We start from the raw sequence: 27,057 nt of genomic DNA, 5'->3' as shown, positions 1-27,057 counted from the left end.
CAGTGTCTTGAAAATTTCACTGGCACATGTGTGTGTGTGTGTGCCCAAGACTCCAGGAGAAGGATGGATTGTGGCGTGGCCATCCCCCAGGGGTGTGATTTCTCACTTTCCTTCTTACTGGGTCTGCCTCTCCCTCTCCAGCCAGTGCATGTGCCCTAAGGCAAAAACTTAAAAAAAAACAACAACAACAAAAAAACAAACAAACAAAATAAACAACCCACAAAGTACTAATCTATTTTGGAGCAAAAAATTTAAATCCATGCATAGTATTTTCTTTTCCTTTTTAAAAGAATTATTAGCTTTATTTATTTTATTGATTCATTTTCATTTGACCAGAGAACAGAGAGAGAGAGAGAAAGTGAGAAAGCAAGCCACCAGGTCTGGGACTCGAACCATGGTCGGTCATGTGGGAGTCCAATGCTCTAACCACCACACCACCTGCTGGCCCCCACGCATAGCATTTTCATAAAACGTTTTTCATGAACTTTTTGAAGAACCCGCGTATTGAAGCACCTGATAGCAAAAGGTCAGTGAAGGAGGAAGTCATGTTCTGCCAGGTTTTATTTGTAGGGTCTGGTGAACAGGAACCAGAGAAAACCGCACGCAGTGGTTTGGGGTGATAATAGGGCTAGGAAGAAAGGCTGAATAGAAGCAGACCCGAGGGAGCCCTCCAGGCGGAGGACAGAGGACAGCTGAGGCAGGAGGTGGCTGGGGGCAAGTCCAGGCAGGCAGCGCAGGGTTGCAACTGGGAGACTGAAGCTTGCCCTCCCCTGGCCCCTGCCGGTCTCAGGCCCTGGGGTCGTACACCCGTCCCATAAAGACCGGGAACTGGTGCTTCTGGTCCCAGAGCAGGAAGAGGAAGGGCTGCTGCACGTGGAAGATCAGCAAGTTGCGAGCTACAGAGACGGCGGTGGCCGCAGCGGCTTCCACCCCGGTCTCGGTCAGCTCCAGCACGGCCTGGTGCTCCATCGCGGAAACCTGAAGGTCTGGGTCCTCCGTCAGCCCGCACAGGTTGGAGTCATAAGAAAAGTCAAAGAATTCTGAGGCAAAACCAGAGAAGAACAAAGCGTCAGCATGAAACTCGAGGCTGGGCTAGCGCGTCGTTGGGAGCTTTGTGGGTTAGTCCTTTGTCCCGCTGCTCTTCCTCCCTCTCCCTCCTTTATCACATTAGATATTACACCCTCGGTGAGCCTGACCACCACTCTCAAGAGGGAAGAGGCCTTGCCCCCAACACTCTCAAAAACCTTTGAAAGATCATGTCATGGCTTCCTTGTTTCCAAGCCCTTGGAAACGAGGGAACACATAAGAGGCAGATGATGTGTTATAAAATGAGATAACAGAGACATTGGACTCCCATATGGCCAACTGAGCTTGAGTCCTGAACCTGGCAGCCTGAAAAATCATGCTGGGTGCATGTGCCTGCGTGCCCCAAATCCCAAGAAAAGCATGGAGGAGAAGGGATTGCGGCATGGCTATTGCCCCGGGGGTGGGGTGGGGGGGTGATTTCTCCCTTTTCTTCTCTCTCTCAGGTGAATGTAGGCACCATATGGCAAAAACCTAAACTAAAATAAAATGAGATCACCTTACAAGGGTGTGAAATAATGGGAAATATGTGTGTGTGTGTGTGTGTGTGTGTGTGTGTGTGTGTATCTGCCACAGAGGTCCTAAAACCCTTGTGATTTCCTAAGCAATAGGGCTGCTAGGAGTATCTTTTGTTCTTGTTCTAACATCTGGTCTTTGACCCCAGTTCCTGAAGACACTCTGGGCCGCTCCTGGATGGTGGGCAGTCACTGAAAGACCAAGCCATGGTTAGAAACTGAGAAGTTTGAGCCCTCCCCCATTCTCCAGAATGGGGAGAGAGGCAGGAGGCTGAGTTAATAATCCATTATGCCTACATGATGAAGCTTCCTCAACAGTCCCTAAAGTACAAGGTTCAGGGAGACCTTCCAGGTTAGCGAACACAGCCTTGTGAAAGGAGGATGGCCATACCCCACCTCGACAGGACAGAGCTCTGGGCCCAGGACCCTTCTGGACTCTGCCCCATGTACCTCTTCACCTGGCTGTTGGCCTGTGTCCTTTATCACAGCCTTTAATATACCATAAACTAGTAAATACGAGAATTTCAGTGCGTTTAGTCAGCCATTTCAGCAAGTGATGGAACCCTAGAAGGGGTCACGGGAACCTCTGGTTTAGAGTTGCTCGGTCAGAAACACGGGTGACAACCAAGTTTTGTCACTGATGTCTGAACTGGGGACAGATTTATGGGACTAGAGCCCTTACCCTACAGGAGCTGATGCTAATGCTGGGTAGTGTCCACATTGAAATGAATCATAGGACACCTAGTTTGTGTTCTGCAGAGAACTGGAGAACTGCTTGGTGTGGGGAAACATCCCCATAGTCAGTGGCCAAAGGCGTTGTATAAGAGTACAGAGAGGAAAACCAAGAGGTGGCGTGGTGGTTAGGGGTGCTGGACTCCCATGTGGCTGACCACAGTTCAAGTCCCAGACCTGGTGACTTGCTTTCTCGCTTTCCATCTCTCTTTCTTTCTCTCTTTTGCTCTGTCCCTCTCTGGCCAAATTAAAATAAATAAATAAATAAATAAAGTTAAATAAAATAATTTTTTTTAAAAAGAAAGAGTACAGAGAGGGGCCGGCAGGTGGCATAGTGGTTAAGGGAGCTAGACTCCCATGTGGCAGACCATGGTTTGAGTCCTGGACTCAGCAGCTTGCTTTCTCACTTTTCTTCTCTCTCTCTCCTCTGTCCCTTTGTGGTCAAATTAAAATAAATACATAAATAAATGAAGTAAAATAATTTTTAAAAGATAAAAAAGAGTACCCCTTCTCTTCCATTCTCCTCTCAAGATTTTGGGCATACATGCATATGTGCCCAGTGTGAGTTTCAAGCAGCCGGGTCTGGGACTCGAACTGCAGTTGGCCATGTAGGAGTCCAGCAACTAACCCTTACGCCATCTGCTGGTCCCTATTTATTATTATTATTATTATTATTATTATTTTTATGTTTGTTATAGAACATGTGTACTCATCAGAGAGAGAGAAAAAGAGAGAGATAAAACAAGTCACCAGGTCCAGGACTTGAACTCTAAAGAACGCTGATCCCATTTTAGAGACCCCTCTTCCTTTCTCCTCTAACAGTCTGGGAGTAACTCGGAGCTATAAGGCTCACCCAGTTTCTCCATGACTGACAGCATGTTATGGCTGGGCTTCACTTTGAGGCGGGGCATCATCAGGAGAGTGGGCTGGAACTTGGACAACTGCAGCTTCTTCATGATGGCCTTGAAGACAGCAGGGCTGAGGTCCTGCTCCATGTCTTCAAGGCGGAGTTTCAGGTTCTGAGGCACCAGAATGACGAAGCTCATGTTGTGGGAGAGCTGCAGCTGTCCCACCTGGAGAACAAGAGACCACCGTGTCATTTTCCCATCTGTCTCCCGGTCCCGTCTTGGCTGTTATTCTGTCTGCTGCTATAGTCTGAGTAACAACAACCAGCAGCATTCACCATAAAATGGGGACACCAGGGGTGGGCAGGTGGCATGGTGGTTAAGAGTGCTGGACTCCCACATGGCCTGACTGTTGTTTGAGTCCCAGACCTGGCGGCTTGCTTTCTTACTTTCTCTCTCTCTCACTCACTCTGTCTCTCTTTGATCAAACTCAAATAAATAAATAAAGTTAAATACAATAATTATTTGTAAAAAATGGGGAAGCCAGCTGGATGAATGACATTGGTCTAACTGCTAGGGAGGGAAAGGAATGGGCACAAGTTTCCGATCACAGTCTGAATCTACCACTGACCAGTTATGTGAAACGAGCCAGTGAGTTGATCTCCCTGAGTCCTGTGCCCTTCTCACGAGTGCTCTGCATGGAGTACAGAGAACATATGTAATGTACCAGCAGAGTCATCAGGTCAGGCCCTCAGGAACTACTGATGGCCCTGGACTGCCTACAAGATTAAGTACAAATCTCTCAGTGTGACATTCAAGACTGTCCACAAGCTGATCTTGACTTCCTTCCAATTTGTTGCTATAAATACTTTCTTGTTTAGTTATTCTTTAAGGATTTTTTTTTTCCTCCGCCATAGGGCACATTTACTTACTGGAAAGACAGAGAGAGAGAGAGTGAGAGGGAAAGTGACAAACCATCCCTACCAGAAGGGATGGCCATACCGCAATCCCTTCTCCATTATTCTCTTGGGATTTTGGGCACACACACACACACACACACACACACACACCAGGTGTAATCCCCAAGCTGCCAGGTTGGGGATTTGAACCACAGTTGGCCATGTGGGAGTCTAGAGCCTTAACGACCATGTCACCTCATGGTCTTGACTATAAAGACTTTCAATAAGGGCCAAACAAAAGGAGGCAAGATGTGCAGGACCCTGGGTTTGAGACAGGATTTCTCAACTGAGATTTGTTTTCTAGTAGACACTTGGTAACATCTAGAGACATTTTAGTGATCACAGTGAGCAGGGGACAGGGAGGTTGTGTACAGTGCTGCTGGCTTCTAGCGAGTAGAAGCCAAGGATGATGTTAAGCCCTGCAATGCACAGACAACCCCCTCAATGAATGAACTCACCCAAAATGTCGAGTGCCAAGGCTGAGTAACCCTAGACTAATAGAATGTGCGACTATCATTAGATGGCATTGTGGTATAGAGGTTGGACGGTGGACAAGAAGAATCTAGAATAAAAATTCACCTGGGCAATAAAAATATTAACTGTTGGGTGGGACCCACAGCCTACTGGTGAAGGGTGCTGGATCCCATATGACTGACCACATTCGAGTTCCAAATCTAAGGGCCCGAGAAACGCACTTGGCATGTGAACGTGTGTATCCAAAATCCCAACAGGGTGGAGACATGGAGGAGAAGGAATTGTGGTGTGACCACACCTCATTGCCAGGTACTTTCTCCTCCCCTCTCTGTCTCTCTCTGGCAAAACACTTGCTCTCTAGCAAATTAAAAAAAAAAAAAAAGAAAAAGAAAGAAAAGAAAAGAGAAAGAAAGAAAATGAAATGAACTAAAACCAATCAATCATTGAAACCTGAAAAAAAGTCTCCATAGAAGCAGTCTATAAACAAACCCCAACTTTCAATCTTTGAATCTCTGACCCAAACTTTAACATCTCATGGCCTTGAATTTTCAAGTCATAACTTCAGCATAACTGAGTTGATACATCTAACTCCCTTACTTGGGTATATACCTTAAGTCCCAAGAAGATTTAGAATGTGGTACTGAAATTACATAATAAAACAACTCCACAGTATTAACACCTGCTGTTAAATTCAGGGCAATCAGTTTGTTATTTAAAATAGTGTCTGTGGGCTGACAGGTGGCTTGATAGTTAAGGCAACTGGATTCCACATGATGCAATTTTGGTCTGAGTCCAGGACCTCTGGCTTGAAAGTCATGCTGTGTGTGTGTGTGTGTGCGTGTGTGTGTGTGTGTGTATCCACAAAATGGAGATGAAGATGGAGGAGAAAGGACTGTGGCATGGCCATCCTCCCAAGGGGTGATTTCTTACTTTCTCTCTCTCTCCTTGGTGAGTGCATGTATCCTATAGTAAAACTAAAAAAAAAGTGTTTATAATTTTTAAAGGACTCTAATATGTTAATTTTATGTTTTTAAGCAAAAAGGTATAGGGCAACTTCATTAAATTTGAGAATGGTGGGGGACGAGCAGGTGATGCGGTGGTTAAGGAGCTGGACGCTCCCACATGGCCAACTACAGTTCGAGTCCCGAACCTGGTAGCTTGCTTTCTCACTTTCTTTCTCTCTCTCTCCTTCTTTCTCTGTCTCTCTCTGGTCAAATTAAATGAATGAATGAATGAATAAATAAAGTTAGATAATTTTTTTTTAATTTGAGAATGGTGGCTGGAAGTTGATTTATTCTTCAAATATAATTTTTAAGTGGGGAGAATATAGATGGCAACAACTTGCTGTGTATCTTAAAGTAACTAAAAGAGAGGATTTGAATGTTCCCAGCAGAAGTGATGACAAATGGCTAAGATGTCAGGTTTGACAGCTACTCTGATTTAATAATTATATTCTCTATTTTTCCAGGATTATTACTATTGCTAGAGAATCATTTATTTAATTTTATTTATTCATTCATTCATTTTAATTTGACCAAAAAGAGACAAAGAGGGAAAGTGGGAAAGCAAGTCACCAGGTCCAGGACTTGAATGGTGGTTGGCCATGTGGGAGTGTCCAGTGCCTTAACCACCATGCCACCTGCTGGCCCCAGAATTATTATTATTATTATTACAAATAATTATTTTATTTAACTTTATTTATTTATTTTAACTTGACCAGAGAGGGACAGAGTGAGAGAGAGAGAGAGAGATGGAAAGTGAGAAAGCAAGCCATCAGGTCCAGGACTCGAACCACAGTCAGCCATGTGGAAGACCAGTGCCCTTAACTTCCCTGCCATATGCAAGCCCCTATTATTATTATTTTTAAAGGAGATTTTGGGGGCCAGTAGGGGGCATGGTGGTTGAGGTGTTGTACTCCCACATGGCTGGCCGGCCACGGTTTGAGTCCCAGACCTGGCCCTTGCTTTCTCACTTTCCCTTTCTCTTTCTCTCTCCATGTCTCTCTCTGGTCATATTAAAAAATAATATATTTTTTTTAAAAAGAGATTTTTGCTATAGGGTGCATGCACTCACTGGAGAGACAGAGACATAGAGACAGATAGCAATAAACCACCTCCCAAGGTAGGATGGCCATGCCGCAACCCCTTCTCCTCCATTTTCCTGTCAGGATTTTGGGCATGCAAGCACATATACCTGGAGTGAGTTTTAAGCCGCCAGGTCTGGAATTCGAATCGTGGTCCACTACATGGGAGTCCAGCGATGTAACCATTATGCCATCTGCTGGTCCCCCAGAATGATTTGTTTGATTATATTATTATTAATTATTTAATTTGACCAGATAGACAGAGAAAGTGAGAAAGCAAGCTACCAGGTCCAGGACTCAAATTGCAGTTGGCCATGTGGGAGTCCAGTGCCACAACCACCATGCCACCTGCTAGTCCCCAATCATATTCTTGAACTGAAAAATCACATTGCCTTATCATGAAGATGTACAATTACTACATACTAATAAAATTTTTAAAAATTTAATTTTGGGATATTCTAAACATCTTCTAGACCCCCCCAAAAACACTCAGACAAGACCCATTTTAAATCTGAGGTGTGTCCTGGTGTGTTCAGGGGAGCTATGCTCTAAACTCCATCTTCTATACTCCCAAAACACTTAGACAAGGTAGAACGACCTCTGTCTTCCCTCTGTCTCTGTCTGTCTCTCTTTAAATTATTTATTTATTTTTTAAAATTTTTAAGCCGCTTCTTTTTATTAATAATTATTTTATTTTATTTATTTATTCATCTATTTCCATTTGAGCAGAGAGGGACAGAGTGAGCGAGAGAGAGAGAGAGAGAGAGAGAAAGCAAGCTGCCAAGTCCGGGACGCAAACTGTGGTCGGTCATGTGGGAGTCCAGCGCCCTTAACCACACCACCTACTGGCCTCTAAACCACTTCTTCTCACCTCAGTCCTCTTCTTTCTCTTGCTAATTTCAGACCCATTTTAAATCTGAGGTGTGTTCAGTGTGCTGTGCAGTTTTTATTTTTTACCTTTAAACAAATATTTTTTGTTCTCCTCCTTTTTGGTTGTTTCTGTCTAGCTTTCATTTTCTTTTTTCTTTTCATCTCTTTCTGCTTTTTTTTTTTTTTTAAACCTTACTTTCCCACTTTGCTCTTCACTCTCCACACACTGAGTGTCTAGATAGGCCTAGGTGCACAGTAGCCAAGCATCTGAATATTTTTAGGATGCTTGAAATCCTCAACGTTTATTGAACCTCCTGCTTTAAGGAAGAAACTTCTTATAAATCTGAATTCATAATCTCTTTCTGTGGATATCATATTGCAAAACACAGTAGAGGAGAGATTTGTCACAGAATGACCAGAAACCACCGCAGAGGCACAAGAAATATGAGAAACCAAGAAAATATCTCTCCCCCAAGGGAGAAGAACAATCCCTCATCATCCACAGACAGTACAATGGAATTCGTGGAAGTGTCTGATAGAGAATTCAGAATATTCATACTGACAAAACTAAACAAGATGCAAGAGCTAAGAGATAATGAACTCCAGAAGATGCAGGAGAAAAGAGACAAGGAATTCCAGGAGGTGAGGAAGTTCTTGCCTGATCTGAAAGAGGAAATACACACCATAAAAAAGAATCAAATGTAGCTGTTAGAGATGAAGGCTGTAGTACAGGAAATCAAACCTCCCTCAAAAGTATTAAAAGCAGGGACCAGCAGTTGGTGTAATGGCTATGTCGCTGGACTCCCATGTAATTGACCAGTATTAAAAGCAGACTAGCCCACGCAAAAATCAAATCTTGAATGTCGAAGGCAAAACTTCTGACCTAGAAAAGACAACCAAAAAAACCCCCAAAACCAAAAACAAAACCTGAGAAAATAACCAAAACAAATGAGAACACTATAGAAAAAATACTAGATACCATTAAGCGCCCAAACATACAGATAATTGGTATCCCAGAAGGTGAAGAGACTAATGAGGGCATTGATCATCTATTTCATGAAATCCTGGAAGAAAACTTTCCAAATCTAGAGAGGCGTTCAAATATCCAGACCCAAGAAATACAAAGGACTCCACATAGAATCAACCTAAGAATATCTCCAAGGCACATCATAGCCAGATTGGCCAAATCCACAGACAAAGACAAGATACTAAAACTGGCAAGAGAGAAATGTCAGGTTACTTATAAAGGCTATCCAATCAGGCTACTATCAGACCTCTCATCAGAAACAATGCAAACGAGGAAAGAATGGGACAATATATTTTAAGTGTTACGTGAAAAACAGTTTCAACCAAGAATACTATGCCCAGCAAGATTATCCTTCATAGGGGAGGAAAAGATAAAAAACACTCTCAGATAAACAAAACCTGAAAGAATTTACTAACACCGTACCAGCTCGTCAAGAAATTCTGAAAGAAACGCTTTATCAGAAAAACTAAAGACACACATACAGAAATAAGAGAACAAAAAGCAACCAAGAAAATGAGCAATTTAATGCTAGGGACAAGAAATATCAGTAATATGGGGCCAGTAGGTGGCCGGTAGTTAAGGGTGCTGGACTCCCATGTGGCTGGCTGCCATTGGAGTCCTGGACTGGGCGGCTTGTTTTCTCACTTTCCCTTTCTCTCTCTCTTTCCAGCCAAATTAAAAAATAATAATGAAGGTAGCCAGCAGTTAGCGTAATGGCTATGTCGCTGGACTCCCACGTAGTCGACCGTGGTTCGCGTCCTGGACCAGGTGGCTTAAAACTCACGCCGGGCGCGTGTGCGTGCGTGCCCAAGATCCCGAGAGGAGAATGGAGGAGAAGGGATTGCGGCGTGACCATTCCCCCTGGGGGGGTGATTTCTCGCTTTCTGTCTCTATGTCTCTGTCTGTCTGGTGAGCGCACACGCCCTATAGCGAAAAACCTCTCCAAAAATAATAATAATAATAATAACAAATAAAAATACATGAATAATTATTTAAGGAAAAACAAAGAAATATCAATAATAACATTGAATGTTAACTTCCAGGACTTGAACAGAAAGATCGGACCACAGCAATGCTGCAAATTCAACAGGAGATTAATTACATAAGACTAAACTGGTGAAACAGAATTTTATGACTTTTGAGTAAAGCATTATTGATTTTTTTCTTTACTATGCTTTGTTTTCCCAATTTAAGGATTTTGTTTCCTTTTGAGCTGTTGATAGTTTCTGCAATTTGTTAAAATGCTTTTTCTTCTTGTTTGTTTCTTTAAATGGAAACATAAGCTTTTCTCCCTTCCTGACCCCTCTGGAATTGGAAAATAGTTGGGAGTATTCTTATTTTGTGGCAGAATGGTTATTTGCACAAGTTCAATAATACCTGTCTCCTTGAAACAGAAATTAGAAATACTCGTTATTGGACAGGTGTTTGACTAGAATGTCGTATCTGAAGATTAAACCAGAAAACTATGGAACTAAGGTGGATCTTGAGTAAGCCAGTAGAAGCTCTTGGAAAGATGGCCTGGCACTGTAAACAGTTCTGCCTGGCAGAGAGGATTAGAGAAGCTATATGGAAGAATTTGTACCATAAAATAACCTGGAGGTTTCCAGCCCAGCATTGTAGTCAGTAGAGACTGCAAAAGAGCAGCCACAACCAGAGGATTATCTTGAGGAAGATTTTGAAGGAAGAAAAAGAGACTGATCTTTGCTAGCAGCTGGCATACATGTCACAGAATACTTGGTAGGCAGGGCTGAAGGTTCATGCGTGAATTGTGTGCTGGATGTTTGCTCTTCAACATCTGAGCAGTTGACATAGATATATTTTCTCAAAAATATTTAAAACCATACTGTCTCTGCTGTTACAGGGTCACAAACAAAATGATAACAAATATTATCTTTAAAATTCAGTTTTTTTAAAGCTTGAAAGTTGTTTATTAACTGTCAAGAATTATGGAGTATGGGGACCAGCGGGTGGTGTGGTGGTTAAGGCGCTGGATGCTCCCACATGGCTGACCTCGGTTTAAGTCCAGGACCTGGTGGCTTGCTTTCTTACTTTCTTTCTCTCTCTCTGTCTCTGTGTGTCTCCCTGGTCAAATTAAAAATAAATGAATGAGTAAAGTTAAATAATTCTTTTTAAAAAATTATGGAGTATGAGCAAAAATTTTTGATATGTAAAGTAAATGTTTGTAGGAAAAGGTAAAAAAAAAAGATAAAAAAAAATTTAAATAATTTAATTTTGGGTTCACAAGTGGGTTTGGGGCACTAGGACAATATGGCCAACCACACTGCGATTTTGCTTTGTTGGGTATTTGACTTTTTTTTTTTGGAGGATTTTTATTTTTTTGCTATAGGGCGCGTGTGCTCGCCAGAAAGACAGAGAGAGACAGAGAGACAGAAAGCGAGAAATCACCCCCTAGGGGGGATGGCCACGCTGGAATCCCTTCTCCTCCATTCTCCTCTCAGGATCTTGGGCACGCACGCACACACGCTCGGCGTGAGTTTTAAGCCACCGGGTCCGGGACGCGAACCGCGGTCAACTACATGGGAGTCCAGCAACATAGCCATTACGCTAACTGCTGGTCCCTGAAGACGTTTTTGCTATAGGGCGCATGTGCTCACCAGACAGACAGAGAGAGACAGAGAGACAGAAAGTGAGAAATCACCCCCCGTGGGGATGGCCATGCCATGATCCCCTCTCCTCCATTCTCCTCTCGGGATTTTGGGCACACACGCACACATGCCCGGCGTGAGTTTTAAGCCACCGGGTCTGGGACGCGAACTGCAGCTGACTACACGGGACTCCAGCAACATAGCCATTATGCTAACTGCTGGTCCCTGGGTATTTGACATGTTTAAAGTGGAAATCAAGAATATGAAATAGGTCCACTGGTGAAATAGCAGCTAAGGCGACTGGATCCCGTATGGCTAACTGCCCAGCTTGAGTCCTGGACCCAGGGACTTGAACAACATGCTGTGTGTGTGTGTGTTTGCTCAAAATGCTGAGACGAGAATGGAGGAGGGACTATGGCACAGTCATCCTTCATGTCGCGTGCTTTCTCGTTCCTCGCCCCCTTCCCCCATTTCTCTGGTGAGTGCATACAGCCTATAACAAATTTAAAAATATGTATGTTTAAAAATATATTAAATAGGGACAGGTGGCGTGGTGGTTAAGGTGCTGGACTACCACATGGCCGACCATGGTATGAGTCCCAGACCTGGTGGCTCCCCTTTTCTCCACCTCTCTCCCTGTCTGTCTCTCTCTGGTGAGCACACATCCCCTATAGCAAACTTTTTTAAAGAATTATTTTATTGAACTTTTTTTTTTTAAATCCATTCATTTATTTTAATTTGACCAGAGAGGGACTGAGTGAGATGTGAGTGAGAGAGAGAGAAAGTGAGAAAGCAAACCGCTGGGTCTAGGACTTGACGTGTCGCTGGCCATGTGGGAGTCTAGTGCCCTTAATCACCACACCACCTGCCGGCCCCTTCTACGTCTTGCACCTATGATTCTGGTTTTGTTAAATGTGTCATGAATGGTCACTGCCTATAGGGGTGGATGGATGGGTGGATAAGTGCGTGAATAGATAAATAAATGAGCAAAGAATGGTCAAAAGTAAACTTCTCCCTAAGACTTCCTGGCTACCTATATTAAGTGAGTTCTCCCTTTAGCATCATCTATTTCACTCATTCGTTTATTCTGCCAACAGTGAATGAGCTCCTTTCCTACATGGCATTACTCTAGGCAGCGAAGGTACAGGCGAAAACACAGGGAAATCAACAGTACTGTAATGAAATTAGCAAGTCAGTGACATACAAGATTTCGGATGGTGCCGAGTACCACGAGTGTAAGAGAACAGGGTGACTGTCACAGGGTGAGGAGGAGGCCACCGTAAGAGGAAGAAGGCTTTTCCACTTTGATGACCTCTGAGCTGACACCCTGACAGAGGGAATAAGCTAGGTGAAGATCTGAGGAAAGAAGGAAAACAGAACGAAAGGCTAAAGAAAGCTCTCAGGATAGAAGCAGTCCTGGCAGGTTCCAGGAACAGATCCTTTACTCCTCAAAACTGGGTGCCTGAGACACTGGTCTCCCACTGTTTTCTTTTCATTATATTTTTGCCAGAGGGCATGTTTCTCCAGAGAGAGAGAGAGAGAGAGAGAGGAGAGAGTGAGAAAGTAAGAAAGCACCCACCAGGGAAAATGGCCACACTACAATCCATTCTTCTTCGGGATTTTGGGCACGCATGTACACGTACCAGGCGTGATCCTCAAACCGCCAGGTGTGGGACTTGAAACGCACACTTGACCATGTGGGAGATCTAGCCCTTAACCACCACACCACCCACTGTTTTCATCTCATAGATCTGGGCCTTGCTGCCCTAGCAAGACAGAAATAGCTGATCACTGGGCATGAGCTAGTTTACTATCCATAGAATCCACTGGGCTTTATATTCTGTCTTCCCTTCCATCCCGCCCATTGAAATTATAGTATTCAATTTCTTTTTCTTCCTTCTTTCCTTTCTTCTTTCTTTTCTTCCTTCCCTCTTTCTTTCTTTTTCTCTCTTTTTCTTTCTCTCTCTCTCCTTGCCAGAGGGCATGTATGCTCACCAGAGAATGATGGGGAGAGAGAGAGGGAAGGAGGGATTGAGAAAGCATCCTCCATTTCTCCATCCTGTTGAGATTTGGAGCTTTCAGGTACATACACCTGCCTGGCATGTTTTTCAAACCTTTGCATTGAGAATTTGAACTGCAGTTGGCTGCATGGGATCTGGCTCCATTCACTAAACAGCAATTTATTTTTAAAAAGGTTTATTTGTGGGCCAGCAAGTGATATAGAGGTTAAGGTGCTAGATCCCACATGGTGGCTGAAAATCATACTGGGGGAGCTGGCAAGTGGCATGGTGGTTAAGGGTGCTGGACTCCCACGTGGCCAACAGCAGTTCAGGTCCTGAACTTGGCAGCTTGCTTTCTCACTTTCCTTTTGTCTCTCTCTGCACCTCTCTGGTCAAATGAAATTAAATAAATAAAGTTAAATAAAATAACTTTATTTGGCACATGTGTCCAAAATCCCAGGAGGAGAATAAAGAAGGGAGTGCAGCATAGCTGTCCACACTGGGGATGATTTCTCACTTTCCTCTTTCTACATTTCTTTCTGGAAAACACACAGGCCCTAGAGCAAAACCAAAACCAAAACAAATTAAAAAGTTTATTTGTATATTTATTACATGAGAAAAAGAGGCAGAGACAGAGGTAGAGAAGCACTTCTACAAGGTCTCATGCTAGGATCCCAGCCTTCTCAGGAAGCCAGGATCATGGGCATGCTCACATGCACTCAGTGTGTACAGGTCGACCTGGGAACAGAACCCCAATCTATATGGCTCGAGTACCACAGAGTGATGCGTTACCCCCGGGTCACTGCAACTGAGCCTGTATTATTTGACTTCCACTAAGGAACGTAAGCCATTTAACTCACGTGTATGTATGCACTTAACACATTTACGTACATACACAGATTACTTATTCATATATACACACATATGCATGCTGTACATAGGTACACACACAGACACACACACACATGACTTGCTAAGTCACAAGGGTCTCTTGGCGGGTTGATCAGAAAGAAAAGTGGATGCACAAAATAGAAACATGACTCACTGTTGTGCCATCTGATGCAGTAGAAATGAATGAAGAAACTTGAGAATCCTGTCTTCAAGCCTAAAATAAACAGTGCCTCCCTCCACCAAGGCTGGATACAGGAGGAGAAAAGATAGGGTGGGAATACAGACGGAAAGAATAGAAATCATGAATTCATAAGGCCGATCCTGAAATGGTGGCACCATAGCCGGAAAGCAGCCAAGACCCGTAGATGGGTCTGAAATAGGAGTGGAATGAGCCAAGGACTTACCTTGGCCTTCAAAGTCGAGTCAGTGAAATGGGCCACAGGATACTTCTTGCTAGTCATCATGGGCACTTTGATCATAGAGCCCTTGTAGTAAAAGGGCTCTGACCTGGTTTTTTGGGTATCAAATGTTGTCTTCCACTTGGCTAGATGGAAGAGAAAGCAGCTTTAATGCAGGCAGGGCAGGGATGAAGAGGGGCTAAAAGCCCTGTGTCGGATGGAGGGGGAGGTAGGGAGGGATCCACTTGTAGAACTTGGAGTTGGGTGGACTTAGAAGCCAGGAGAAAAACAAGGACTCAGAATGGGAAGACTCCTTACCACTCAGGTAGATAGCGTTGAGAAGGACAAGGCGGACGTCAGAGGGCAGGCTGTCAAGCAGGTGGCTGATCTTGTGGTTGGTGTTCTCAGCCACCCAGGTGTTGATAAGCTCCAAGTTGGCATTGCTGTCATTGCCCAGGACTCTGGGGCTGCTGCCATACAGGCTCTGGGAGGTGTTCACAAAGGTGTCCTTTATGGGCAGGTCTGGGGAGGCAGGTCAAGAGAGGGAGGCATGAGGACCCTGAGCATCCCCAGCCCTTACAAAAGTAAGCTTTGCGAGTGACCTTGTCCCCCAGGGCTCTTTCTGCTCTCTCCAAGGAGCACAGTGTGTTGGAGCCAGGGTCCAGCCCACTCTTCTTACAGATGAGGCGAATGAGCCCCAGAGAGGGCAGCCCTGAACTAAGACCAGAGGACTATTCTGCGGCCCTCACTACATCTGCCTGCCACATAACCATGACTTGGCAAGATGATTCTGAGATGTGAATTTCTATTCATCTGTATTTTCTCTCTTTTCTTCCCTTAATTCAGCAGGGAACAGCCCCTGTGGAAGTTCATGACAAGCCTTCCTAGATTTTGCTCTCTAGAGCCCAGACCCTGAAGAAAACAGTATTCCAAAGAGAAGTTTTTCCTGACTAAATAATCAAAGCTATTTCTCCAGGTTTTGCTGATTCTTAAGTCCAGCATAAGACCCAGAACCTTGGCACAATCCTGGGGTGGGGGAGGCAGGAAACCCTAAAACTGTGAAGGCAACTATATTTTCCAGTAACCTATAAAGATAGAAGACTAAGTTCATTTATAGTAAGTAAATACATTTTTAAAAATAATTATTTATTTCATTTTATTTATTCATTCAATCATTTTCATTTGACCAGAGAAAGACAGACACACAGAGAGAAGGAGAGTGAAAAAGCAAGCCACCAAGTCTGGGACTCGAACTGTGGTCAGCCATGTGGGAGTGCCCAGTGCCTTAACCACGAGACCACCTGCTGGCCCAGTAAATACATTTCTTGACACCTCTGAGCCAACTTTCCTCCATATTTAAAAAGAGGGTGGGCCAGCAGGTTACCACCTGGTGGTTAAGGCACTGGACTCCCACATGGCCAACTGCAGTTCGAGTCCCAGATCTAGCAGCTTGCTTTCTTGCCTTCTCTCTCTCTCTCACATGCCCTGTAGCAAATTTAAATAATAATGAATAATTTTTAAAAAGAATTATTTTTCTTTAATTTTATTTATTCATTCATTTATTTTAAATTGACCAGACACAGAGAGAGAGAGAGGAAAAGTGAGAAAGCAAGCCATCAGGTCTGGGACTTGAACCATGGTTGGCCATGTGGGAGTGTCTAGCACCTTAACCACCACGCCACCTGCTGATCCCCAATACTAAATTATATCTATCTATCTATCTATCTATCTATCTATCTATCTATCTATCTATCTATCTAAAAGAGCATAGGGCCAAGGTCTACTGGTGGCCTAGTGATTAAGGCAGCTGGACCCCATATGGCTAACCACACAGTTTAAGTTCTGGACCCAGAGGCTTGAAAACATACCAGTGCCCAAAATCTTAAGAGGAGAATGGAGGAGAAGGAGTTATGGTATGGTCATACCCCTGGAGGATGCTTTCTCACTCTTTCTCTTTCTCCTCAGAAAGCGCATACACCCTATAGCAAATTAAAACAGACAGGGACCAGCAGTTGGCATAATGGCTATGTTGCTGGACTCCCATGTAGTCGCCTACGGTCTGAGTATCGGACCCAATGGCTTAAACTCATGCCGGGCACATGTGTGTGTGTGCCCAAGATCCTGAGAAGAGAATGGAGGAGAAGGAATTGCTGCGTGGCTATCCCCCCCAGGGGGTGATTTCTGACTTTCTGTCTCTCTGTCTCTCTCTTTCTGGTGAGCCCATGCACCCTATAGGAAAAATCTCTCCAAAAAAAAAATTAACAAACAATACAAAAAAAGGTGGGGCCAGCCTTGTAGCTTAGTAGTTAAGGCAGGCAGGTCCCACAAAACCAAGTGCACTTTGAATCCTGGCCCCAGTGACTTGAAAAAAAGAGAAAAAAGCACTGGATGTGTGTGCATATATGCCCAACATCTTGACAGTATGGAGAAACGGAGAAGGGTTGGCAGCATGACCACACCCCATTAGGGGGTGCTTTCTGCCCCCCACAGGCTTCCTCTGTTTCTCTCTGTAGAGCATGTACCTTCTGATAATAAAAATAAAAAATAAATAAGAGAGTGTTTTTTGTCTCAGTTTTTAAGAAATTATTGTTATTTTAAAAATTTGCCAGAAGATATGTACACTCATCAGACAGAGACAGCAAGAGAGAGAAAGTGAGAAACCACTCCCCCCGCCACACACACAGGAATGGTCACACCACAGTTCCTTCTCTTCCATTACTCCCTCCTTTCAGGAGTTTGGACACACACACACACACACACACACACACACACACACACACGTCTCTAGCGTGTTTCTCAAGCTGCTGGGTCCCAGACTCGAACCTCATGGCACAGGCATCTATAGGAGATCCAGCCATATCTATGACCACGCCATGGGCTGGTCCAAAAGAGGGTGCTTTTTTTTTTTTCTTTTTTATTTCTTTTACCTTTTTTTCTTTGGCTTCTTTGTACTTTCTCAGTTTTCTACAAAGAATGACTATTGCTCCCCCCCCCCCCCCCTATCACGTGGTTGCCCCCCCCCAAGAGAAAGTGAGAAATCATCCCCCGCCCCGGGGGGATGGCCATGCCACAATCCCTTCTCCACTCCTCTCTTTGGATTTTGGGCATACATGCATACACGTCTGGAGTGTTTTCCAAGCCACTGAGTCTGGGACTTGAACCACGCTGTTAGCCATGTGGGATCCAACACCTTAAACTCCATGCCACCGGATGGTTCCAAGTATTTATTTTACAATTAAGAAAAAAATAACAGCTGGGACCAGCAGTTAGCGTAATGGCTATGTCGTTGGACTCCCACATAGTCGACCACAGTTCGAGTCCTGAACCCGTTGGCTTAAAACTCACGCCAGGCGCGTGTGCATGCATGCCCAAAATCCCGAGAGGAGAATGGAGGAGCTGGGATTTCAGCGTGGCCATTCCCCCTGGGGGGTGATTTCTCGCTTTCTGTCTCTCTGTCTCTCTCTGTCTGTCTGGCGAGCGCACGCGCTCTATAGCAAAAACCTCTCAAAAACAAAAAACAAAACAAAACAACAGCAAAAAAATGTTTTCCTTTTCTTTAAAAATATATAGTTTCAAACCTTTTAAAACAGCATCACTGTGTTTTCAAATAAAGTCATGTCTGAATCCCACAATACCAGCTCTGGTGAAGCTGAGCAAGAGCTCAGAGCCCAGCAGGCTCATCTCCCCCTTGTAGGAAGTGGTACCCACACTCCACCACTCAGCCTTCCTAATATGTACCTCCACCATGATCCCTGAAGCACCTCTAAAGAACTAGGGCTCTGGGGAACCAAACTGTGACATGATTACAACAGATCATTTAGAAGTTTATTATGATGATGATTACTTGTTGCTGTCATTACCCACTTAATATCATAGTACATGTAAATGAAATAAATTCAAATAACACAGAAGTACAAAGAATGAGAGTCCCAAGACTTCCCTAACCTAAAGATAGCAAAATTTATTTGAGTCCATTAAAAAAAGTTACTAGGTGACATGGTTAAGAGCACTGGACTCCCACATGTGGTTCGAGTCCTAGACCTGGTGGCTTGCTTTCTCACTTTCTTTTTCTCACTCTGTTCCAATTAAAATAAATAAGGTTAAATAAAATAATTCTTTTTAAAAAAAAGTTATTGGGCTAGTCCCATAGCCTCGTGGTTAGGGAGCTGGACCTCTACGTGGCCATCTGTAGCTTGAATCCCAGCTCTGGTAACTTGAAAAACATCCTGGGCATGTATATACGCATGCCCAAAATTCTGACAGAAAGGAGAAATGGACGTTAGTGTGACCATGCCTCATTGAGGGGGGTGAGTGCTTTCTTTCTGGCAAGAATATGTGCCCTCTGGCAATAAAATAAATAAATTTATGTGTTTATTTATTTATATCTTCCATGAGAGAGAGACCCTACAGGATCTTTTTTATTTAAATTTATTTATTTTTTGTTTTATTTTATTTTATTTTATTTTAGGAGAGGTTTTTGCTATAGGGCATGTGCGCTCGCCAGACAGAGAGACACAGAGAGACAGAAAGCGAGAAATCACCCCCCAAGGGGGATGGCCACACCGCAATCCCTTCTCCTCCCTTCTCCTCTCAGGATCTTGGGCAGGCACGCACGCACATGCGCCCAGCGTGAGTTTTAAGCCACTGGGTCCTGGACGCAAACCGTGGTCGACTACGTGGGAGTCCAGCGACATAGCCATTATGCTAACTGCTGATCCCCCCTACAAGATCTTCACAATGCAATTCACCCCCAGCCTTAGCCAGTTAGGACGACAAGCGTGCATGCCCAGCATATACAGGGATATCTCAGGACATGCATCCAGGACCTTCCTATACGGCATCAGCATTGCACAAAGCATCTGTCACCCCTGTGCCACCACAACTGGCCATATTATTGCCCATTTGCTGTCTATAGCTTTCTAGCCCTGTTTATTAATGAATACACCAGGCATTCTTACTCTAAGAGGGGTTGATGAATGTAAATGATTTCTCAAGTTTTCACTAGAACAGTCCTGCTCAGAAGCCACCCGATACTTCTGCCAAGACTCTCCACCTTTTCCCCTGTCCTCTCTTCCCCAGTGCTAGGATCCCCTTCAAAATCCTCTCAGGACACTCCTCTGCAGCTGCTGTCCCTCCCCAAGGACTCACCTGGGCTGTGGAAGATCTGAGACACTGAGGTGAAGCCTTTGGACTTGAAGGCCTTCAGGGCCTGGTGGACACAGGCAAAGTCCTTGGGGTATGAGAGGACGTTCTCCAGGTTCCTCTTGGTGCTCTCTCCAGCCCCTACAATGAAGGGCAGAAATGAAGGGCTCTTGCAGGAGGACTGGGGGACCCATTTGGGACAAGGGAACAGGCTGGAATGGAAAATGTAAGGTGTACCCTGTTATAAAGGGAATCACAACTCATCAGAGTTAGACGTGTACTTTTGGAAGGTAATGCCCATGTCAGAAAGACAGGAGTGAGAGGGACCAGCAGTTAGCGTAATGGCTATGTCACTGGACTCCCATGTAGTCGACCGTTGCTCAAGTCCTGGATCCGGTGGCTTAAAACTCACACCGGGAGCGTGTGCGTGTGTGCCCAAGGTCCCCAGGGGAGAATGGAGGAGAAGGGATTGCAGCATGGCCACCCCTCCTGGGGGGTGATTTCTCACCTTTTGTCTCTCTGTCTCTCTCTGTCTGTCTGGCGAGTGCATGTGCCCTATAGGGGCAAAAACCTCTCCAAAATAAATAAATAAATAGAAAAGATAGGAGTGAGAGAATTATGAGTAATTACCAAGTCAGGCTTTTCCAGTGCACTGAATACACTTCTCTGTTTCTCTACCTATTTAAATCACACACATCTTTCAGCACTAGGTCCAACCACTGTCTGTTCACATGAACTATTATAGGCAGGGCATTTCTAATCTGAAAATCTGAAATGCTACAAAATCTGAAACTTTCTGAGTGCCAGCATGATACCATAAGTGGAAAATTCTAGACCTGACCTCATGTAATAGGTCACCATCAAAACACGGCAATACAAAAATATTGCATAAACGGGGCCAGCAGGTAGTATGGTGGTGAAGGCACTGGACTCCCACATGGCCAACTGTGGTTCAAGTCCTGGACCTGGTGGCTTGAAAATCACACTGGCCTATGTGCATATGTGCCCAAATCCCAGGAGAATGGAGAAGAAGGGACTGTGATTCTCATCCCCTTCAGGGGTGATTTCTCACTTTCTCTCTCACTGTCTCTCTCTGGGGAGCACACACAACTTATGACAACCCCCCCCCAAAATAAACAAACAAACAAACAAACAAAAAAACGACTGAAACCAATTGCCTAGAATGTACCTCCTGGGAAATATTTGGCCATGTCTGGAGACAGTCTGGTTGATCTAACTGGGGAACGAGATGCTGCTTGTATATAGTGAGAGGTTAGGGTTCTGGGACACCAGAAGAAAGGTTCTTATTGCTTACCATATTGTCTCTGGTAGGCTTCTAGAATTCCCCTTTGGAGTGATGGCTCTCTCTCCACTGCTTATAGTAATTTGTTGGTGCCATTCTTTGGACAATTAACCCACAGGATTTGATAGTAATCCCTCAGGAAGGCAGAGAGATTAACATTTTTCCTGATCTCCTACCTAGTCAAGCACTAGGCCCTCTGCATCATAATCTTTTGGGGTAGATACCACCCTCCCTATTTTATACTTGAGGACTCAGGCCCAGAGAGGCTAAGTCATCTGACTAAAGATGCACAGCTAGAAAGCAGCGTTACTACAATTCTGCTTGAGGTTTATTTCTGAAGATTTCATCTCCCTTCTCACCTTACTTTGCCTTAAATCGTGGAAGGTGGTTGTGACCTTGTTCTCTATGTTCCCGTATAGTCCACAGAGTTTTACAAGCAATAGTGCTTATAATTGTTAAAGTAATGTTCAAGAATGAAAAGATACACCACCCCACCAACCCCATATGTAGCCCATGTTTACAGCATCCTCCTAGAGGCAAAGTTTTGTAGGTGTCTAGTTTGTTGGGCTTCAGAGAATTTCCAACATGCTACCTGGAACAAATTCAGTGAGGGTCTTACCAAGCAGGACCTGGGTGAGGAGGCTGGCAATGCTGAGTGGGGAGAAGGCCATGTTGGTCTCAGGCTTCTTCATGGCTGAGAACGCATGGTAGAGCTTCAGGGAGAAATCTACCAAAGCCTCTCCCAGTATGGCCTCTGCTGACTGCTTCTCCAAGTCAGAGCAGAGAGTGTCAGGCCCGGGACAGAAGGGCTCAGTGGTGGGCTGGGTGGTAGGCTGGGTGGTGGGCCGGATGGTGAGCTGGGAAGTAGGCTGTGTAGAGGGCTGGGTAGTGTGTTCTGTGGTGGAGTTAGCTGTTCTTTTGGTGGTTGTGCTGATTGTTGAATTGGTTGTCGAGTTCTTTGTCAAGGAAGATTCCTTGATGTGTTGACTAGATAGATTCTTGGAGATACTTCCCTCTAAGGTGTGGCCCTTGCTCCCTCCTTCCGGGCTCTCTGAATCCCTGAAGCCATGGCCGGTCACATCCAATTTCGAGGAGGCTCCATCCTACGGTTCAAGAAACTAAGTTTCATTTTTCTTACTATGAGGCACAGTCTTCTCAAACATTCAAAGCAGGAAGAGAAGGTGGCGATATACAAAACCTTCTATACCAGAGAGTAATTTCTGGGTGAGGCGTCTGCCCTAAGACTACCACACAATCCTTCAGAGAAGGCGCAATGGGGGGAAGCTGGGGAGTGGCAAGGATAATCTCTGTAGATAAGGGGTAGTCAAAGACCAATTATTTGGGCTGGCAGGTGGCGTGGTGGTTAAGGGTGCTGGACTTCCACATGGGTGACCACAGTTCAAGTCCTGGACGTGGTGGCTTGCTTTCTCACTTTCTCTCTCTCACCAAATTAAAAAATAAAAAAAGCAAATAAAATAAATAAAAAGTTAAATAATTCAAAAAAAAAAAGGACCAATTATTGCCACGTAGGAAGTTGTTTTCCAAATATTGCAACAGAATGTTAGGTGCCATGATCTATGTTGTTGCAACTTCTTATAAAAATATCTGCCTGGGACCAGCAGTTAGCGTAATGGCTATGTCGCTGGACTCCCACGTAGTCAACCGCGGTTCACGTCCCAGACCCGGTGGCTTAAAACTCACACCGGGTGCGTGTGCGTGCGTGCCCAAGATCCCGAGAGGAGAAGGGAGGAGAAGGGATTGCGGCATGGCCATCCCCCCTGGGGGGTGATTTCTCGCTTTCTGTCTCTCTGTCTCTTCTGTCTCCCTGGCGAGTCCACACGCCCTATAGCGAAAACCTCTCAAAAAAATATATATATATATATCTGCCTGTCTTGACTCACTTGCTTGGCCAGTGTACACATGGGAACTTGTGGTCCTAGCTTTAGAACACTGGATTTTCAAATTGGATTGTGACCCATTAGCTGGTGTTGAAATAATCAACATCCCAAAGAAAGAAAGGAAGGGAGGGAAGAAAAAGGGAGAGAGAAATAGTATAGACCAGTGGCTCTTAGACAATTGTGACTCCAAAGGGCTATTTAGAAAATCTTGGAGGGACCAGCAGTTAACGTAATGGCCATGTTGCTAAACTCCCACGTAGTCAACCACGATTCAAGTCCCGGATCTGGTGGCTTAAACTCACGCCAGGTGCATGTGCTTGCCCAAGATCCCAAGAGGAGAATGGAGAAGGGATTGCGGTGTTGCCATCCCCCCCCCCCCCTGGGGGATTTCTCACTTTCTGTCTCTCTGTGTCTCTCTGTCTTTCCGGCAAGTGCACACGCCCTATAGCAAAAACTTCTCCAGAAAGAAAAGAAAGGCTTGGAGGGACCAGCAGATGGCGTAATGGTTACATCACCGGACTCCCAGTAGCGGACTGCCATTTGAGTCCCGGAGTGAGTGGCTTAAAACTCACGATGGGCGCGTGTGCGTGTGTGCCCAAGATCGAAAGAGGAGAATAGAGGAGAAGGGACTGCAGCGTGGCCATCCCCCGTGTGGGGGTTGATTTTTTGTTTTATGTCTCTCTGTCTCTCCAGCAAGAGCATGCACTCTATAGCAAAAATCTCTTAAAAATCTCTCCCTTAAAGAAAGAAAGAAAGAAAGAAAGAAAGAAAGAAAGAAAGAAAGAAAGAAAGAAAGAAAGAAATGTCTGGAGGCATTTTTGGTCATCATGAGGGAAGGAAGTATTACGATGCTCCTGGAGTTTAGTGGGTAGAACCCATAAGACTGCCAACATGCCATGGTGTACAGGTCGGCACCTCAGCAATGCACTATGCAGCTCCAAATGTTAATAGCTCCTCCCAGGGCAAACCTTGTTATCCCCATTTTCCAGACAGAAACGAATGCTGAGACAGGTTAAGTAGCCCAGCATCTCACGGAAGCAGGAGGAAAAGCTTGAAGTTGAACCCAGGCCTGGAATTTCAGAGCTCTGCTCAAATGTACATGAAGTGCCACATCTCAAAAGGCACTTCTGACACCCACCTCCACACACATGACACACACGTGCACATGCACGCCTGACCTCTCAGACCCTGAGTCCTCTCCCTGCTACCATTCCTCGCCAGTTTTCATAGGCTCCCCCTGAAAGCGCCTGCCTGCCTCACCACCGCCAACCCCCTGCTCCCACAATGCTGTTTTTCTACAGCGACTCCTTGCTCTTAGGTTATGAAATGTTGCCGGCAGGTGGCATGGCGGTTGAGGCGCTGGACCCCCACACGGAGAACTACGGTTCAAGTCCTGGACCCGGTGGATTGCTTTCGCAGTCTCTCCTCAAATAAGTAATTCTAAAAACAAAACAAAAAACAAAACATCTTGCTCTCTGTCATCTTCCTGCCAAGCCCATGGCGGGGGGGGGGGATTTTCCATTTCATATATCAGGACAAGTGTGCTGGGAAGTGACTTGCTCAAGGCCACACATCTAGTCTGCCGTCCGTCCAAATTCGGACCTGCGTTCTGCGTCGCGAGTTCTTTCCACGCTCTATGAATGCGGGCGCATGGAGCTCCCGCGCTGATCCCAGCAGCAGCAGCTCTCCTCATTCTCCGGAGCCTGGAGGGTTAATCCTCTACTCCCACCTCGACCCTCCCCTACCTCCCGAAGGGGCCACTCCCCCCAGCCAGCAGCAGCAGCAGGAGGGTCAGCGAGGTCAGCCTGGAGGCCATCTGGACGGCGACGTCAGCCGGGACCTGTGGAACCAGCCAGCGTTGGAGCCAGCCCCGACACCAGCGCCAAAGCCAAAGCCTGGAGCTCAGCCCTGGAGCCCAGGGGACCTCCACCCCGCCCCCGGGCCCTCCCCCATTCCCTTCCAGGCGGGAGTGGGTCTCTGGGAATCCCTCCTCCTCCTTCGCGGGCCACCTTCTCCCTGGCTCCGCCCTCTGTTTTGTTTTCCCCAAACCGCTTCCCCTTCCCGGCAGCGGCTGACTCTTCCAGTCCCTCTCAGCCGGGGTCTCAGTCCATCTGTTCAATCCTGGGGGACGGGGTCCTGCTTCAGCCACACAATGAGGCACACGCACGGGGACCAGGAGGTCCAGAGAGGGCTGGGGCAGGAGGAGGGAGAGGAGGAGAGAGGAGGAGAAGATAGAGGCAGCGGAGGAGGCATAAGTCCCCGAGGAAGCAAACGTAGACTGCAGAGAGAACAGCGGCAGGAAGCTGGGGAGGGAAGGGTGAGAGGTGAGGAGAGCTCCCCCCACCCACCCACCCAGCCTCCTCTCGGGGCTGCGCACCCGCTACCCCCAGCATCAAACCTGCTGCAACTTCGGGTCACCGGGCAGCTTCGGCGCTGACTGAGCGGAGTCCCGCGGGGTCAGGGAGGGTGGGGTGTGGGGGGGCAGTCTTAGCTATTGGCTGGCCCGGGACACTGCCCAGTTACAGATTAAGGATGATTGATCGCTGGTGCGAGTTCCTGTAAATCAGGATGGGACTGTACTAGGCCAGGAATTTAGCCCCAAGACCCTCAGGAGTGGGGTGTGGGCGGAGTTGGGGGGAAGCGTGGGTTTTGCTCTCTGCTGTGCAAACCAGAGCTCGCTCTTCATCTTCATGGTCCTGGTGACGGCACAGACAGAGACAGTCGCAGTCTGCTAGGAATGAGCTTTTCCGGGGAACTGCTCGCCTCACTTGATCCTCAAAGTAACCCTTTGGAAATAGGCTCCACTGTGCCCATTTGATAGTTAAGAAACCCACCGAAGAGCAGTTAAATTCCTGGCCCATCGTCTTCCCCTTCACTTTGCCATGAGGCTGGGCTGAGACCCAAGTCTTCCCAAGTCCTAACCTCTGTGCTGGTTTCTGGCGGACACACGTCCTCGGGGACTGCCTTCGGGTAAAAGATTGGGAATCTGAGGTCTCAGCCCAGCAGGCATTCCCCTTGCTGAAGACTGAGCTGGACTGGGCAGCATGCCGCTGGAGTACCACGATAGACCTGGCCGTGCCACTCTGCTGTGAGACCCCAGGAAATTTGTTTTCTCCTTTGGCACGCCCTCTGTCATCTGAGGGTTGCTCGATCAAATGCAGAAAGCCCTGGGGCCAGTGGCTGGCATGAAGGTTAAGGCACTGGACTCCCACATGGCTGACTGTGGTTTGAATCCTGGACCTGGTGGCTTACTTTCTCACTTTCCTTCTCTCTCTCGCTTTCTTGCTCTCTCTGTCTCTCTCTGGTCAAATTTAAATTAATAAATAAATGAAGTTAAATAAAAATAATTCTTTCTTTCTTTTTTTTTTTTTTTGGAGAGGTTTTTGCTACAGGGCAGGTGCATTCGCCAGAAAGACAGAGAGACAGAGAGACAGAAAGTGAGAAATCACCCCCCAGCAGGGATGGCCATGTTGCAATCCCTTCTTCTCCATTCTCCTCTTGGGATCTTGGGCACGTGCCAAGGGTGAGTTTAAGCCATCGGGTCCAGGACTCGAACCATGATTGACTGCATATGCAGTTGGCATAATGGCTATGTCGCTGGGCTCCCATGTAGTCGACTGCGGTTCGAGTCCCAGTCCTGGTGACTTAAACTCACACTGGGCGCGTATGCGTGCATGCTCAAGATCCCGAGAGGAGAATGGAGGAGAAGGGATTGTGTCTTGGCCACACACACACACACACACACACACACACCCGGGGGAGAGGGATTTCTCGCTTTCTGTCTCTTTATCTCTCTCTCTGTCTTTCTGGCGAACACACATGCCCTATAGCAAAAACCTCTCAGAAAATAAATAAATAAATAAATAAATAAATAAATAAATGAAAAAGAAAGCCTTGGACACTAGAGCTCAGTCCTCTCTCTGCAGCTGTTTGGGAAATACCATTCTAGGGAGATAAATTTTTCTTTGACTTCTTATTTACTTTGGATCAAAGCCCAGAGTCTGTAATGTCAGATGCTGACCTGCCAAAAATAGGCAAGATGCGAACGGGTTTTGTCTGGTGGAGATGGGAATAAAATGGAAAGAGATGCTAATGGTAACTACAAGGGTAGTGGCCTTACTGCCTAGTAGGCGGGAGCCAGTTTTGTAGATAATTTACTTTTTCACTGAGTACACACACACACACACACACACACACACACACAATTTCTTCCACCATTTTGCGAACGAGC

The 27,057-nt window shown here is 45.8% G+C and overlaps 1 protein-coding gene across 3 annotated transcripts; it reads right to left on the bottom strand.

The window, feature by feature from the left end:
• Positions 1-543: 543 nt before the first annotated feature.
• On the bottom strand, positions 544-25,325 carry SERPING1 (serpin family G member 1). Of its 3 annotated transcripts, none has more exons than XM_006160816.3 (8): positions 25,225-25,325; positions 24,592-24,666; positions 21,548-22,031; positions 19,632-19,766; positions 14,802-15,005; positions 14,490-14,629; positions 3,184-3,403; positions 544-1,040 (listed from the first exon to the last, which is right to left on the bottom strand). In XM_006160816.3, the coding sequence occupies exons 2-8, from the start codon at positions 24,640-24,642 to the stop codon at positions 787-789; spliced, it is 1,488 nt and encodes a 495-aa protein (XP_006160878.1). In that variant the 5' UTR covers positions 24,643-24,666; positions 25,225-25,325; the 3' UTR covers positions 544-786. The 3 variants fall into 3 exon arrangements, with proteins under 3 accessions (XP_006160878.1, XP_027632513.1, XP_014448048.1); XM_027776712.1 differs by lacking the exon at positions 25,225-25,325 and adding an exon at positions 25,204-25,222; XM_014592562.2 differs by lacking the exon at positions 25,225-25,325 and adding an exon at positions 24,836-24,854.
• Positions 25,326-27,057: the final 1,732 nt, after the last annotated feature.

This window comes from Tupaia chinensis, unplaced genomic scaffold (genome assembly GCF_000334495.1).
Source record: "Tupaia chinensis unplaced genomic scaffold, TupChi_1.0 Scaffold000709_1, whole genome shotgun sequence".
NCBI classification, from domain to species: Eukaryota; Metazoa; Chordata; class Mammalia; order Scandentia; family Tupaiidae; genus Tupaia; species Tupaia belangeri.
This window is presented reverse-complemented; position numbering and strand designations above follow the sequence as displayed.